The following is a 17698-nucleotide window of genomic DNA, read 5'->3' as shown; positions in this document are numbered from 1 at the left end:
GAATGTATTCTGTTAAAACCATTCATTTTCTACAGTCCGTCCTTACTAATTCAGGTAAGGAGTTTGAGGCATTGTTAACCCATATTAATGCTTTAATGTGTTCCAGCAGCTCAGCATTGACCACTGTGGTGCCGGGTGTCTCGGCTGACTTGCCTCTTTAACATCTGCAGTCTCATCATTTTTTCATGATGTTCTTTTCTTTCATTTGCAGCAAATGATATGAAGATCCAGAGCACAAGGTGTTTCTCATGTGGATCAGTGAGTCACAGTCTTAATACGTATTCAAGCTTGTCTTTGGTAACTAGTTAATCTTCATTATACCTATTCACACTGTGAATACATTGTATACCCCCAGACACCATTCCCAATGGGGTTTCCAGGTTTTACATAAAATTTTTGTGCAAACATTTGTGCCTTTCGTGATTTTGCACTGCTCTCACCACTTTAAAAAAATAGTTTATGGCACAAAGCTGGCATACATTACATTATTTTTTCACAAAACAATCTATCAATCTGCTTAACTACTCTTTTTCTATAACAGGATGCTTTCATATTGGACTCCATTTAAAGTGAATCTGTCACTCCCTGCCTGCCTACCGAGCTGTCACCCAGGAAATAATAGGCCCCACCTATAGACCTTTTTTATAAAACTAAAAAACACAGACACTGACAATCCAGGTATGTTTTGTACGTTAAATTCAAAAACTTATATAATTTATTATATACAAAACTACAGGACATTGTTAATCAACTGTATTTCCATAGTTGCTTCATTTTGTATTTTTACTTACACTGGAGCAACAAAATATTAGTTGAAAAAATGAAGCCTTTAATCCTAAATTGTAAAACCCTCATTGGATTTGGATACTTATTATGAAACTTCGGCTCTTCATCTGCTGCGATTTCCTACAATTCCCATTGTGCCTGAGAAGCCAAAACTTTAACTGTCCAAGCGTGATGGGAATTGTAGTTGTAGCAACAGCTGGAGTACCAAAAGTTCCCTATCCTAGTTGGAGTCCTTGTTGGTAGAAAAGAGGTGACACTTTACAAGTTTTAATTAGTTTTGCTATATCTGCATATTGTGATTAGTTGTTTCTTTTCCAATATGTGTAAATCTCACTGAGATGGAAATGACAGATATTTTCATTTGCACTTAAAGGAGTGTAAAAACAAAATGCTACCTGTTAAAGCGAATGTACCATCAGCATTACCCATGTATAGAACTGCATCGGCGTGTATGGCACCATTCTATTCACGGGTACCGGGCCGGGGGTGAAGCACTGGAGGTGGACCAGGCTGCCCCCAGTGGGAGGAAACTCTATGATGCGGCTCCATTAGTTCTAAGATTCTAGAATCAATAGAGCGTTGTCATTGAGGGGCGGGGGTTCTCTTCCACTGGGGGCGGGCCGGCCCACCCCCAGTGCTTCACCCCTGGCCTGGTGCCGTTCTATACATGGGTAATACGTAAAGTGAATGTACCTAATGGTACATTCGCTTTAAACTGGTGGAAGCCCAGACTACAAAATAGACTGACAGCATTGATTGTTTTATAGTTGTTCAAACAACGGCCGATGTCTCAGATGTTCACTGCAGTCTCGGCCAGGTGAACATCACTTCATTTTATTTGGAAGGTGGGCACATTCTAGTGTGTCCATACTCCAATTAGCTATGGAGAACAATGTAAAGTATATGTGGGAGCCGTACTTTACATTGTGAGCACAGGCTATCTTGTACAGCCACTGTTCACTGAATAACGGCTGCACAAAATAGAAATGTCAGTTTCTCTGTGCGGCAGCAGAGAACAACGGCTGCAGTGTATACAGAGCGTACAGACTGCGGTCGTTGTTCAATACACATCAACTCAAATGATCGCTGTCAATAAACGGCCGTTTATTGCAAAAACTACATAGTGTGAACGTGGCCTAAGGCTATGTTCCTACTATGTCAAATAAAGGCAAATAACTTTCATTATTAATGATCATGAACATTTATTTGAACCTTATTTTTACCTTGTGGGAACATAGCCTATTAAAGCAGTATATTTAACCAGTATATGAATAGGACAAATGTCCATCAATTAGAAAAGATGATTCTACAGTGGTAATTCAGAGCTATGAAGTACCGGTAGATGCCAATTGCCTTAAATAACAGGGCAGAACCTGTTCCAGCCTCCAAGTGTGGTAAGACTGTCTCCAACACAATGAAAACAAAAAACTATGGGTATTATACCCGCTACACTATTATACCTTGGTGTGTGATCTTTCATTGCAGTAGGTGCTATAAACATAGAAGCCAGTGTTTGCAGGATTCCTTATTTATATACCCATGCTTTATCATAAAATGTGATCTTAATTTTATATATATATATATATATAATATATATATATATATATATATATATCTTGTAATACCACTACTACCTCAGTTGACAGAACAGTATACTTTGTGACAGTGCAGATTCAATAAATGATATGGACAAACTGAAAATTTGCATAAATGCAAATAGAGCTTCGTGATTAGGAAAATGAGAATAGCCTCAAGCACCATACATATGCTCCTGTAATATGTCAGCACTGACAAGAAATGCCACTGGAAAATTCTGTCTGACATGTGCTTTCTTCTACAGACTCAATGCAACGTAAGCTCACACTAGAGGGGGGATCTGTCATTTTAAAAGAGGAAACACTGGTACAAAACAAGGTTAGACATGTACACAGTAAGCAGTGGAGTACACAGGGGAGAGGAGCCTCATAGTAAAGGCCACAATTATCCCTCCCCCACTATGGTGCTGGGTTTAGCTGCCCAGGACAGAAGGGGCTGGTGTTTCAGCTTCTTTGGCACTGCTCTCTCCAAGGGTCCACAGCAGCTTCATTGTCTGTCTCGATGGTACACATGCATTTGACAGCAAGCAAATAGTCAACATATTTTCCCAACTCCTACCCTCTGCGTCAATGACTGTCTAATACGGTGTTATTGGGAGATGTCATAACCTACTGGTTGTATGTGATTTCACTCCCTCCGGTGATAAGTAGCTCACATTTTCACATATTTTTTCAGTGAATGAAAACATAATTATATCAATCATCAGTACTGGCAAACCATTTGGTTTATTTGTGGAAAATATATCTTTAATATGACTTGCACAATGCTTGATGGGCGGAAAATCCAAGTTGTATCTGTCTATGCTCACTGTTAGTTTTCCCTTTGGGAAAGTGGTAGGAGAAGTTAGTAAATTAGTTACATAAAGTGCATGTGGAAGGTCATGGCTTTTCCTGGCAGAGATGGCTTTATAGAAATTACATTTGTGGTGAACCAGAAAACTGGTGTAATTGTATTAATAAATCTCCCTCAACGAGTCCTAAACATTCTCTCTATTCATTTGTGCTTTAATGGAAGGCTCTAGGGTTAATTTGGTTAATGCTCATTCTTATCTTCTTACATATTGTAATATTGCTATTTAGTGCTATGTATGCTGTATAAGGGAGTTATGGCTTCAACTGCAATGAAAGATAACATATATATATATATATATATATATATATATATATACACAGTGGTACCTTGGTCTAAGAGTAACTTGGTTTAAGAGCGTTTTGCAAGAAGAGCTCACAGTTTTTCAAAATTGTGACTTGGTTGCTTTGGTTTAAGAGCTCCTGGTATTGGGTGGGAGCGTGAGTGGGGGAGGGGCATGGCCTGCATAGCGGGGTCTACAGCCCTGTACTCTGACCCAGGAAGTCTCTCTCACCTTCCAATTTATAGCAGATCCACTTCAGGCTGGGGCTTGCATCAGGGGACAGGACTGTGGGGGTAATCTCTTTATAGCTGTAACCCCTCTCTCCCCGGACAGAGAGTGCTGCTATACTGTGTCCACATCTGCCCTGCTCATTCCTTCATACTCATAGTTATACACACTGCTGCTATAATGTGCTTGCACTCACACTCAGCTATACACACTGCTGCTATAATGTGCTTGCACTCACACTCAGCTATACACACTGCTGCTATAATGATTATAAAATGATTTTTGGGGTGTGGAACCAATTGTCTACATTTCAATGATTTCTTATGGGAAAATTTGCTTTGGTATAAGAGTGGATTTGGATTACAAGCACGGTCCCGGAACGAATTATGCTCGTAATCCAAGGCACCACTGTATATATTTGTTTTTTTATTATTATTTATTTTTCATGGAAATTGCTTCCAGGCCTCAATGTAAGTCACTCAACCTCCAAAGTACTGTGTATACTATTTGTGTCTTCTTATCTGGCTTTGGACAGATACATACTTACTAATATTCCTACACATAGTTATCTCACCCCCCCCCCCCAATAGATGGGGGGGAAAATAAAATAAATTATGTATATATATATATATATATATATATATATATATATATACAGATTCTCTGGCTCCTATGAATTGCACTGCTTTATTTTGCACCCTGTTCTCGCCATCTTGACTATACATATAATATTCATGACACTTCCATTATGCTGCCAGATCACCACTCTTTAATTCACCCTTGACTGCCAAATTGCTAAGAAGGAGAAAGATGCACACAGTCCTGATTCAGCAGGACCTCCATGATGGGACTGGTGAAGTAGTATAATGAAAATAACATGTTTTAGGCACTTAGAGTGCAGCCATTACCAGACCAGTGCTCGGAGCCATCAGAGCCCTGCAGTGACGCTGTCACTCATCAAACTGCCTCATTCTAAGCTCAAAACCTAAAATGTAGATAGGATTTCTGATCTTGGCTAACCAGGTCGGTTTCAATATCTTCATAAGAGGAAGATGACAAGAAACTGTTCCTTAATGAGAATGGATTTTTTGGTAATGGTTTTTATTTTTTATTTTATATTTTAAAACAATTCTGAAATGTTTTATGACCACTAATCCTGCCATTTACTATAACTGATGTTAAAAGGGAAGTCCAGGCAAAATAATTTTAACATATGTTATTGCCCAACAAAAGTTATGAAAATTACTAATAGACACTTATTGTGGGAAATGCACCTATAGTGCATTTTCCCTGCACTTACTGCAGCATGGAGGAATCAGGTCTCTGTAAATAAAGTTGGTTATGTCATGTCACATAAACTACCGAAACCACCTGCTGCCCCAGTCTGTCCCATCCCTGCAACAGGTGTCGGCAGTTGATGTGACGTGACATCACCAACTTTACAGAGACCTGAACACGCCATGCTGTAGGTAGTGCAGATATATGTGCACTATAGGTGCGTTTCCCATAATAAGTGTCTATTTTCATAACTTTTGTTGGGCAATCACATATCTTAAAATTATTTTGCCTGGGCTTCCCCTTTACCAGCACCCCTTGTTCCCATCCCTGCACACTGACCTCTGCAACAGTCGCAGGATGTCTAGAAAACTAAAGTAGTATAAGTAAATGAGTCTGCTCAAAATCATTGTTTTCTATGGTCCAAGATGCTTCCATAAGGCATATCTTTACATGAAAAGCAGTACAGAAGCTCAAGCAAAATGGCTGTCCTATAATAATGTAAAAATAATATATATATATATATATATATATATATATATATATATATATATGAATAGTATAAGATCTGGGGTGGGGTAGATATATATTACTTAAGTACAATAGTAACTCAATAAAACGATCCACTGTGTTTTGGATTGAAGTTAGAATCTTATGTAGTACAGTACTGTGGTCCAGAGTTGAGCAAATTTCAAGCACCAAGAACCGAGCATGTGGCAGATGATTAGCGGTGGCTGCTGAAGTTGGATGCCGTCCTAGGGAGTCCTGGAAAACTTGGATAGAGACTAACGCAGGGCTGTATTTACAACTAGGCACCCGTGGTCCGGTGCCTAGGGCAGCACCTTGCAGGGGGGCAGAACCAGGGAGCAGGGGGAAGGAAACAACTTTCTTTTTTTTTTCATTTTTTAGTCTCCCACCTCCTGTTTAGACTTGCCAGTAAATCTGGTGTGTGTGTGTGTGGTGGTGGTGGGTATGGTGGTATTGGTCAGGTCTAGTGAGGCGGTGTTATCCAGTCACAGTATGGCGGTATTGTTCAGGTCTGGTGTGTGGTTTTAAATGTGACGCCTGGAGCTATTTATAAACTAGAAAATCGTCATGTTAATTGGTGGGTGAAGATGGGGCGTCTTTAGTTTTAGTGCCTAGGGCAGAAGCAACTGTTAATATGGCTCTGGTGTAGCGTGCTGAAAGTTTGCTGAACTCTACTGCTTTCAGAGGTGTAGCAAAATAGTAGCAATGATTGCCCTAGAATGGGGCCCTTTAAGCAAAACCCAAGGTTGGATGATGGTTTTGTGAGAGTATTGTATGAGGACAACCTTGAGTCTGAATTAGGCCTGAGCTCTGCTATGATTCATCCTGACAACCTGACAAGAAGAATTGGAAAAGGAAAGAACTGCGCAGTAACCAGGACTATGTGGACAGATGAAGGGCGTTTTCCCTCATTGATGTTGTCAATCTATCCAGGGGGTGACAGCATGGGGTGGGGTTTCGGCCATGTGCGGTGACTGTAGTGTCGGATTGTAGCCTTAAGTGCGCATAAACTCTGTTTGCTGGGAACAATAATCTCCTGAGACAGTAGACTCAGACTGATAGTACATGGTCACATGTTTCAAGTTGGATACTGGGATGTTTGCTTTTTTGTCAGCTGATCTTTAGTCCTATTACATAGAGGAATATCGACCTGTTTAGCTGATAATCTCCCAGTGTAATGGGGCCTTTACATTTGCAACAGACTACTTTTCTTATGGGTAAATACAGCTTAAGGCTGGGTTCACACTACGTATATTTCAGTCAGTATTGCAACCAAAACCAGGAGTGGATTAAAAACACAGAAAGGATCTGTTCACACAATGTTGAAATTGAGTGGATGGCCGCCATATACAGTAACAGTAACTGCCATTATTTCAATATAACAGCCGTTGTTCTAAAATAACAGCAAATATTTGCCATTAAATGGCAGCCATCCACTCAATTTCAACATTGTGTGAACAGATCCTTTCTGTGTTTTTAATCCACTCCTGGTTTTGGTTGCAATACTGACTGAAATATACTGACTGAAATATACATATACTGACTGAAATATACATAGTGTGAACGCAGCCAAACTTTTCTTTTACCGTCTATGAAAAAATTATGCATTGGGGTCAATAAAATCAGGAAATGTTCCTTAAAAAAAATGAAAAAAGAAACATGAGTTGCAAGGAAAAAAAAAGAAAATTGTCATTTACCTTTTATAAAAATCACATCAATGGTACTTTACAGCCATTAAAATTCACTAAGTATGGAAAAAGCTCAGACGGGGAATGTCAGCGCTTTAGTTGTGATACACTTTGTGATAATATTTACCGACTGATTTCTACTCTGTTATGTAAAAAGGTATCTCTCTCCGAGCAAAGTGTGTCGAACTTCAAGAGATTACTGTTACCATGACAGCGATCAATGTCTTCTCATCGACTTACTGTATGCTGCTTTTCATTTAAGGTCATACAGTTTCCCCAGCTAATTCAAATAGATGTTTAAAAAACTAACACAGGCTGTGCCGCCATGACTGAGTGTCTTCTAGGCAGGATTCCGTCTCCACTTTTATGTAACATAGCTGTTTTTGACAAAGTTAAGTAAATACATAACTATATTACTATGGAGGGAGGTACTGACATACATGGATAGACCACTGTACCAAAATCCAGGGTCACTAATAGTATATAGGCTCATAAAGCACAATAAAGCTGAATAACACATTCATATAAAACTGTCCCTAAGAGACAATGAAACACAGTCCATCTATCCGTTAGGTAAAACACCAACTGAAGGCACGCTAGCAATTTAACTCTAATGGATGGCCTAACTTATTGACCTATTTTTCTCTGTCAAGTTCCTAGGAGTTAGCACTGGCTGGTTATTCCAATATTTTACCATCTGGCACCAACAATCATTTATAATCAAAGTCGTATATCATGCTTCATGGCCATTCTGACGCTTGTTTTGGACAAAAGTTGAACCTCTTTAACCTATAAATGACTACATATATGCCTCTTTACAGCAGTCACTAACAGGCTTAAAGGTCCCATTACGCAAGATTGTTATCTGTCAAATCAGCCCCCTGTAATAGAGTCAGTGATCAGCTGATCCTCACATGTCAAAATATATTCTACTGTCGGCCACACATCTGCCTGTATAATAGGGGATGTGGGGCCAATGTCTGATTAAAGCCGATAAAATGTTGTTTTTTTAAATGAGAGGTACACTTTAATGAAGAGACTAGTAAATTGTTTAGTCTGCCATTTATAACCATTAACAATTCTCTCATCATTACCATATAAAGATGTTTATAAGAGCTTGTATAGGTAGTATAGGGAGCAAGCATTGTGAAAGAAGTAAACTTGCTATTGTTATATTAAAATGGATATAAAACATAGCACAAATGCCATAATAAAATCAAGTCACAAAGACAACAAAAAAGCCTGAAAAATTCAACCATGTATGATAATCTAACTCAACTCGCTGTATATTGTAGTTCAAGTCATGTGAAAGGAGGAATGAAGAGGGGCAGGGATCAGAAGGGGAAAATAACTAATATCCCACTCCACCAGTATATCCATTTATCGTTAACATTATATTAATTTTGCAGTTGCATCCACACACACCACTTAGAACAGAAATGATCAAATCTGGATTTTGCATAAAAATAAGATTTTTCTAAAAGTAAGACCCTGTGGACCGCTTGTAAAGATGGTGAGGTTTTCACACCCCAGTGACAAAAGATTATTAACTGAGACAGAATTAGTATTTGCATAACTCAGAATATTTTAAATTTCCAGTACTTTATTTCTTTTGAACCTCTCAAAACATGTAGAATAGGTCTATCAGGAATCACTACTATATAAAAACATATATATATATATTTGCTTCCTTCTCTGGAGAGAGGGATATCTGGCTATTCCTGTGTTTTGGGACTCGCAACTGAGGCTCCACGGACCCCTTCATTGCATATATATACATATATATATATATATTTGATAAATAGTGAAACCTTTCTCCAATTATTATGACATTGTGGCCAGTTCCAAAGCAGGTAAACATGTTCCAAAGGGTAGTAAACATTTTAAACCATTTAAATTATTAAAGTGGTTACCCAGTAATCATTTTAAATTTAAATTGAATTCTACTTTAAGAGTGTGTTTACACAAAACGGAATCGCAGCAGATTTCACACTGCAAGTTTGCAGTGAAATCCACTGTGATTCTCCTCCTGTCAGTTTCAGTAGGATTACATACATGCAGCGGAATTGTCATCCCACTGCGAGTATGTAAGCAGCAGCCCCCATAATCCCCTATGGCCGGTGCATACATTACATGGTCCGTGCTCCGGCTTGTTCTGTGTCTCCCGGCGTCTGTACGTTCTGCTCAGCCAATCAGTTACTGCGGTGGGACAGCACACTGATTGGCTGAGCAGGATGTCAGGATGCCGGGAGCCACAGAACAAGCCGGAGCGCATACCTGGTAATGTACGCACCTCGCTGCAGGGGGTTATGGGGGGCTGCCGAATACATACTCGAAGCGGGATGACAATTCTGCTGCATGCATGTAATCGTATTGGAACTGACACGAGGGGATTCGCAGTGGATTTCTGCTGCCATTCCGTTGCATGTGAAGCTACCCTTAAAAATGACCAGGCTGTTGTAAAAAAAATGAAGAATAAATTAAAAAGTGATATTCACCTGTCCAATGTCTTGCCACTGCTCACTATTTAATGATCTTCATCTCAACGTAAGGAAATACCAGTTCAGCTACTTACAGGCTGAGGTGGGTCACTGCTGTGGACAGTGATTGGCTGAGCAGGCACATCCTTGTGTTGGGACAGAGACCAGGAAATAGTGAGCAGCAGGTACCATCAAAACGGCAGCTGCAAGGATGTGGAGCAGGTAAGTACAGGTTTTTATCTGGTCACTCTTATTAAAATATAATTAAATCACTTTACTAATTTTGTACTGATAGTGAGGTCTAGAGTTTACCATTAATTAAAAATTAATGGTGGCTATATAAATTTTCTTCCAATTGGAAGTCCCTTTCGCATTAAACTTTCCTCTTGCTCACAATCTAGCCAAGTCTTGTGTAAAATTAAAGCTGAGCCCCAGAACAGATCTGAAATACTTGCCATCTTGTTGACTATGAAGATTCTGGGGACTTTGAATCCTTTCTTCAAGATTAGAACTGAGGTCAGAATTCACAGCTGACATCCTAGTGGAGTCACTCATATCAAATTCATCACTTTCTATAGAGCTTTCGTCCTGGGGAAGAAAAAAAACAACAACAATTTCTATGACTATGTCACCTTATGAGAACATGGCAGTATGAAAAACATGACTCTTATAAAGTTGGGAATTCCTAAGCACACAGAAGCCTGTGAGGGCCCTATTAAACGGAGCAAATCAGGTCAATTTGGCCAATTATCGCTCCATGAGACAACGATCAGCTGATGAAACTATCATCGGCTGAAAATTTCTTTAGGCTCTAAGCTAAAATCATTGGGTGACGGGCGTGCATCCATGGGATCAGGAAGCAAGTAGAAGACAGGCAGTGTGGACAGGTAATATATTAACTGTCTGAGCAAGGGCTGCATAGACATCGCTAACGATGTCTGCACAGCCCTTGCTAAGTGAATATCGGGCCATGTAGTAGGCTCAATAAACGAGCACTGATCTAGCAAATCGGTGCTTGTTTACAATATTGATCAAGGCTTCATCGGCCTGTGTAATACTATCCTAAGTAAGAATATGGGACTGCATGAATGAATGAATGAATGAATGAATGAATAGATAGATAGATAGTGAAACTGTATTAAGAGTCAGGGTTCTTTCAATGCCACTTTAGCCTTTAGTGAGTTACCTCATCTTGTTGGGAATTTAAGAGCTGCAGTTTCATGTGCTTCATGTAAGCCATTGTGATTGGCATATTATAGTCGATCATGCTGGTTACCAGTGTGGGTGGTTTACCATTATCTGTAGGAAAACAAACAGACAATTCACAGATTTGATGATTTTCACTTATATTCATAAACTATTCCAGAATCCCTAGGCGTAATTGTATTTGCTTTCACATATACACAGTTTTCTCACACAATAACATCAACAATAGCTGTCAAGTAAAAGCTGAAATCAAATGATTTGTTCAAGACTCGCTAGTGACTTTTTCCACCCCAATGTGCTTCTTCTAGCAATCACATGGGAAGTTTTATGAATGTTGAGCATTTATATGTGACCCTTGCTCAACTCCTTGTATTTCTATGGATTGCTAATGTTAGACGATAGTTGCTATCACAGATAATCTGTGTGTAGCCTCAACCTAGAAAAGTCAAACCCCATCATGGAGGACTCTGTTCTTAATGGTCTATTTGTTTTGCCTTGAAAGAATCAGTGCTGTCCAGTAAACTTTCTATAAATCATATGTAATATATTACAGCAGTTGTTTTAAAGATCTGTAAGAATTTTCTTCGGTTCTGATGTCCTCCTTCAACCTCTTCTCCTTCTATGTCTGCTACAGTACAGTATATATAGATGCGGTTCAGGGAAGAAAAAGAGTGCTGCACCTCACACCTATGGCTGATACTAGTGCCCCTAGGCTAAATAAAAAACACATCAGAATTTTGTGTTTATGAATTGATCAAGCCATACTGCCCCATGTACCTCGTGCCGGTATCTGATACACATGGGTCCCTACACTAAGTCCACACCGTGCCAGTCAGTGGCCACCAACCCCGCAGGCGCGCACAGTCAGGGAACGGGGGCCATGGGACGGCCCTGCGACCCCCATGCCACAGGACCAGACCCAAAAACACCACACCAGAACCCGGCCAGCACCGCCGGCGGAGAAGGTCGCCCCCAAACAGCACAAGTCTGGATGAGGTATTGCACTCACCATAGCTGCTACAGACAGAATGGGAAAAAACAGGAGGGATTAAAACCATGTGCACTCAGGTGTCTCCTGCTAATTGCGGTCATGTGGGTCTCACCAGGAGGAGTGCAATACACGGAGAAAAGAGAGAAACAAAATGCGGTTCAGGGAAGAAAAAGAGTGCTGCACCTCACACCTATGGCTGATACATGTCTGGACCTTATGTCTTTCCCATTCTGTGAGAGCAGCAATGGTAAGTGTAATACCATATCCATACTGGTGTCGTTTGGGGGCAGCCTTCCCCGCCGGTGGTGCTGGCTGGGTTTTGGTGGGGCTTTTTGGGTCTGGTCCTGTGACATTGGGGTTGCAGGGCCGTTCCAGGGCCTCCCTTCCCTGCATGTGCACGCTTTGCGGGGTTGGCGGTCGCTGACCGACACGGTGTGGAGTTAGCGTAGGGACCCGTGTGGACCAGAGGACCTGCGCGGTGGTACACGGGGCAATATGGCTTGATCAATTCATATACAGACACTCTGGTGTTGATTTTTAATATAGGCCTAGCGGCATTAGTATCAGCCATAGATGGGATGTGCAGCGGTTCCATTCTCTCCAGTTCGTGTTTCACAGTATATATAGATACTACATATATTATGTTTCTCTTCAATGACGTCAATCAGTAAAACAGTCGCCTAGAAAGATTTTGTACATAATACACACTGGGTCCTTGTCATGTAAGGACCTTCTCCTTACCTTTGTGTTCGCCTCCGTCTGGATTTAAGTGCATTCTTTTCTGACACTCTGAGCAGCTCATTAGAAATCTTGTCACTGCTTCTCTGGGAAGAAAGGCATATGTCTCTGAAATCTAAAACAAATAAAACATCAACCATGTAAGATCAAGCACTTTATTATGTGAAGAAGAAGAAAAAACTAAAATTTGCTTCAATAGAAAACAAGTAACAAGATTGATCATGCATTATATATAAGACAAACTTTTTCCCAAGGAAATACAAGTGTAAAGTCGTAATGCTAGCAAAGACATGTACACACACACTACGGGGTTAAAGTTAACACTGCTGTTTTTGATGCAACCAGTCGTTTGTAAATCTGGTCTACATCCTGTAACAGACTTCCAGCACAGGACACTCTAGCCAGGAATCTAGCCAAACTTCCAGCACAGGACACTCTAGCCAGGAATTCAGCCAGCTCTATATCTGTACACTCCTGATTATAACCTTTTTTACACAGAGAGAGGGAGACACAGGTGTCTGATTTCCTAGCTAGAGTGAAATACACTAGAAATACACCAGACAGGCCAAATTCTAGACAAATGAATAAATGTGTTTTCTGACTTCCAAGCTGCAGGTAAGGTAAAAATGGGTGAGGTAAAAATTACCAGGAGTCCACTCTTTAGAGCATTTTATACACAATTATGAATGAACTATTGAAATACTATAAATCTGGACAGTTTATCTGTTTGTCAAGCAGTTACTTTCCTGAATGCTTTAGATAAGACAGGTTGACGAAATTAAATTATCTGAGAAGAAAATAACTTACATGTATTCTATGCATGCAAATAGACACAAAAAATCTGCTTTTTGTATTTTGTCTGTATGTGTATATATCTGTATGTACAATTTAGAGCTATCAATCTTCTGCATATACCTAGAACTGAATGTTAAAGTTCTAGAATAGAGTTTAAAAATTCTTGTCGCCTGTAGTCACCACTAGAGGGAGCTAAGGAGCTCAGTGCATACAGTTTTATTATTGAATTCAATGTGTAAACAATATGCAGTAAACTTTCCTGGTGGTGGCTTTAAACATACAGGGTTTTATTCTATATGCCTATGCAGACAATTCTGAGCTCTGTATTAATAACACTGTTACAGGGTAGACATCCACACTCAAAACAATTATACTGGTAAATGCTAATAACCATAACTTACAGCTTTGTATAGTTGTTGGTCCTGTAGTATTATTAATATGATGCTATGTTTTTTTTTTTAATAGTAATATATAAAAATAAAAGCCTTTATTTAGATTGTGAGCCCTAATGGGGACAGGGAGCAATAATTGGCAAAAGTGTAAAGTGCTGCAGAATCTGTGTGCGCTATACAAATAAAAGCATTATTATTATTATTATTATTATTATTATTATTACTACAAAACTGTGGGTATAATTGTCAATAACAAGAGGGGAACCTTAAATATGCAGAAGAGATATCTCCAAATAAATGAAATATCTCTATTTAAAAAGTAAAAGATACAGAATGGAGCCAGCAACAGCTACCAAGAATTGTAAACCACTCATCAGGATTCTTCAGTCCATTAGTCAAAAAAAGAAAGCAGCCATGTGACTTATATAACATTTTCTGAGTGTTAAAAACAGAAATCTTATAGCCAGGATATACTGGTACAAACTAAAGATGCATAATAGGGTTGTCTCATAAAGTCCTTTCTTAGTAAATATGTCTTATTAAGGGAAAGAACATTATAGAGGAGGGACCCCCACTTGGGACTTCCCTCATTTAGCTAAAACAGAGAGCCCCTGGTATTGGCACCACTGAGTGATGGGTGCAGGAATTGGGGTGATCAGCTGATTGTCCCAGCAACCAAAGTACTTTGCTAATAATATATTATTTCATGCATAGGCAGTACTTATGCCCATTAAAACAGATTTATAGATGCGCTTTTCCACTTGACTATCAGGACTTTCATTCCGAGTATTTGGTTCATGTGACTCCAATGGGACTCCCTGAGTTTTTTTCTGTATAAGTAAGGGGTCATCTTGGGCCAGCGTGACCCACTTCCCCTAGCCCACAACATTGTGCTGTCTGAATATAGTGTATGTACTGCATATAGTGTATCTAAAAGCTAGGAATATGGTCCCAAGTTGGCTGTTACTAGAAACATGACTTATGTCGCAGTAGAAAGAAGGACTGAGGTCATGGTTGAAACAATATAACAGTTTAGCTACACTACTGGTGTGCAATTTATTGGAACAAACATAAGATTCACTGAAGTGCTTTTAAAAAAAAAAAAAAAAAATGAAAACAATACAAATAATGGAAACACTGAATCACAAAAAAAAACAGAAGTGTTTAGCAAAAACCTACAGTTGTGTCGGCTGCTCTTAACCTTGAATAGTAACAAAACCTAACAAGCTGTTGTCAGAATGAAATATAAAGTGGCTTTCTTTTTGTGAACATTCTGGATCTCAGTACACTAGATTACGGTGGCATGCCAGTCTCGTAAACCAGCATACCACAAGGCTTTTGTCTGATCAGTATTAGTGCAGCACTGTCTCTTACCTTGACCTGCTTACATTCTATTCAACTGAAGAATTTTAGAAAGTTTTCTATACTCCACAAACTTTGTAAGCTTAAAAAACTGCACTCCTATATATGTGCTATTGAGTTTCTCCCCTACTTTGTACACAGTTAAGTGCTATCTGTCTATTCACTGAGTAGGTTTGAGTCAAGGATCACATAGTTGTACTCTCATACAGCTGTGGAAGGTAATAATCCAGAAACATAGTGGCAGTGCCTCAGCCCTGATATTGTACAGCCTTGTCAAGGTCAAAATGTATTGTTCTAATGCTTGGGAGTTTAAAGTAATTCCTATAAACAGTGGCCTTACTTAAGGAGATTTTTTTTTTCCAATCAAAATAATTTTTATTAATTTTTTTTTTTTTTTTTTGCAAGTGGTATAAAAGTACAACAACAGGGGTGGACAACAGGCAGACGTGCCATCCCTGCGAAAATGCTAAAACAGTACATACTGTACACCTAGGCAATGTCCTGTACTCTGCAGTAAAAGTCCAATGTAAATGTAGAAACTAAATCACAATAAATCATCCATCCAAAAGGAAGTCTTGTTGTCTTCCTTTATAAGATATCTGCATAAACATCCGACAATTTAAAAATTTACCATACACCTCCTAACATCCTCCCCGTAACATAATGTTTAAGTTTTTAATGAGGACTTATAGAGATATTTGCACTGGATGAATACTCTCTTATAAAAACATGTAAATCATGTAAATTACAGCATGTTCGATCATACACCATTCTAGTGTTTCACATTGTCTCTGCTGGTTTGTCTCCCACCCATTGTGCACAACATCATTCAACTGAATAGGGCCAGATATACAGTTCCCTTCACTACCAGGTGTCCAGGAGCTCTACTGTATAGAGAATAAGGGATGAAGCCACATTGATGAATCAGTTCATTCTAGGGACCCAGAGACTGGACCCCCACAATCATAAAGCGAGGGCTGATTTCAAGGACAGTAGGGATGCCCGCAGAATCCATTACTGTCTTGATAAATCCAAGATGCTCTGTAACTATACAAATGATGATCACGCCCCATTGTCACCACATTTCCTACAGTTTGAACGCCATTTCTAGTTGCTGAGGCTAAGTGATGTTACGGACCGATGTTATATAATATATAACAATTTGAACAGATTGCAATCGCTTTTTTCCCCATAAATTCCTTTATCACTAAAGCTGTATAAAGGAAACCTTGACACAAAGGGGTTTATCTCTAAAAGTATTTATATGTGATGTGACCAGACAAAAAAACAAGAAGCTGGCAAGAATAGCAGAGAGTCTAGAAAAGAAGTTACTGGCTTAATAGATCATACGGGGGAATAATGAATACACGTTAGTGAGATTAGGAAAGCAAAACGTTAGCTCTCTCCTGGGACATCAAATTGATCAAGTCTGAAGCATGTGCCTTAACTAGAAAGTAGTAAAACTCCTAATGAAAACATGATGAGCTGAAGTCAAATCATCTGTCAACGGAAGACTGAAGACTAAACAATAGAGAGACATAATAAGGAGAGCAAAATACAACATCACTGCACTAACAGAAGTGTAGATGGGGACTTCTGCCTCATATAGAATGGTGGGGACCTAGGCTGGGACATACTCTGCGCCCAGGACTGCTCGTCCAATCACTTCTCTTCCATCACCATAGAATTATTATCCTTTATTATTTATCATTCTCCCATATGATGGTTCTGGTGACTGTGACCCCAATTCTCTCCCAAACCCGCATACTTATTGGGGCAAATGTTGATATTATTTGATTGGAATACATTGACGTTAGCTGCTGGAAGCCTCCTGAGCTGTCGCTTATTATCAGAGAGAAAAAAAGGCTGTTTAACTTTTCTCATTGTATTTTTTATTTTTTTTTGCATTAAACAATACAACTCTATTATAAGGACACAGCACTTCTCCATAGATGCATGCGCTTCCTGTATATTTATTATCTGCAGCATATATCCTATCTATTTTATGCTTCACTAAATATGTAGGATGAAGACTTGTAATAGAGAAGTACAGTAATCCATCTGCTAGTAGAGATGGAGTTAAGCAAGGTAAAGCACACTACATGTTTTTGAGGTCACTTCCATAGCTTTATAGCTTCACTGCACTGCAGGTATGTCTAGTCCTGTGTGACCCCATACAGTTTTATCTCTTTTAAAGGAAAACCATCAGCTAGAAAAGAAAAAACTCCATTCCAGGATATATGGCTACAAAGCTATGTAAGCAGTGAGACTATCAATAGCTTATTGCTGTTATCCAATGTTGCAATCACCTAAAAAATGCTTTTTATTGCAGCTGTGAAGTGTCAGAGAGGTGTGGCCAGGACACTTTAATTCACTTCTAAGCAGTTTGGGCCTTTTTTTTCTTTCTTAACGTATAGTTTCCCTTTAACCACCAAACTATTATGTAACCTACAGTGGAGAAACTTTCCGTCTCTTACTTGGGGTGATATATTGCTGGGGAG

General features: G+C 39.3%; 1 protein-coding gene across 4 annotated transcripts in view; it reads right to left on the bottom strand.

Moving 5' to 3' along the window:
• Window positions 1–17698, bottom strand: part of NOL4 (nucleolar protein 4) — a 210640-nt gene that overhangs the window by 71434 nt on the left and 121508 nt on the right. For all 4 annotated transcript variants that reach the window (XM_069960053.1, XM_069960054.1, XM_069960056.1 and 1 more), the window contains exons 3-5: window positions 12652–12763; window positions 10900–11012; window positions 10169–10301 (exon numbers count right to left, since the gene is read on the bottom strand). In XM_069960053.1, the coding sequence (XP_069816154.1) occupies window positions 10169–10301; window positions 10900–11012; window positions 12652–12763 (358 nt within the window). The remainder of the gene's footprint in view (window positions 1–10168; window positions 10302–10899; window positions 11013–12651; window positions 12764–17698) is intronic.

This window comes from Dendropsophus ebraccatus, chromosome 2 (assembly GCF_027789765.1).
Source record: "Dendropsophus ebraccatus isolate aDenEbr1 chromosome 2, aDenEbr1.pat, whole genome shotgun sequence".
In the NCBI taxonomy this organism is placed as follows: Eukaryota; Metazoa; Chordata; class Amphibia; order Anura; family Hylidae; genus Dendropsophus; species Dendropsophus ebraccatus.
This window is presented reverse-complemented; position numbering and strand designations above follow the sequence as displayed.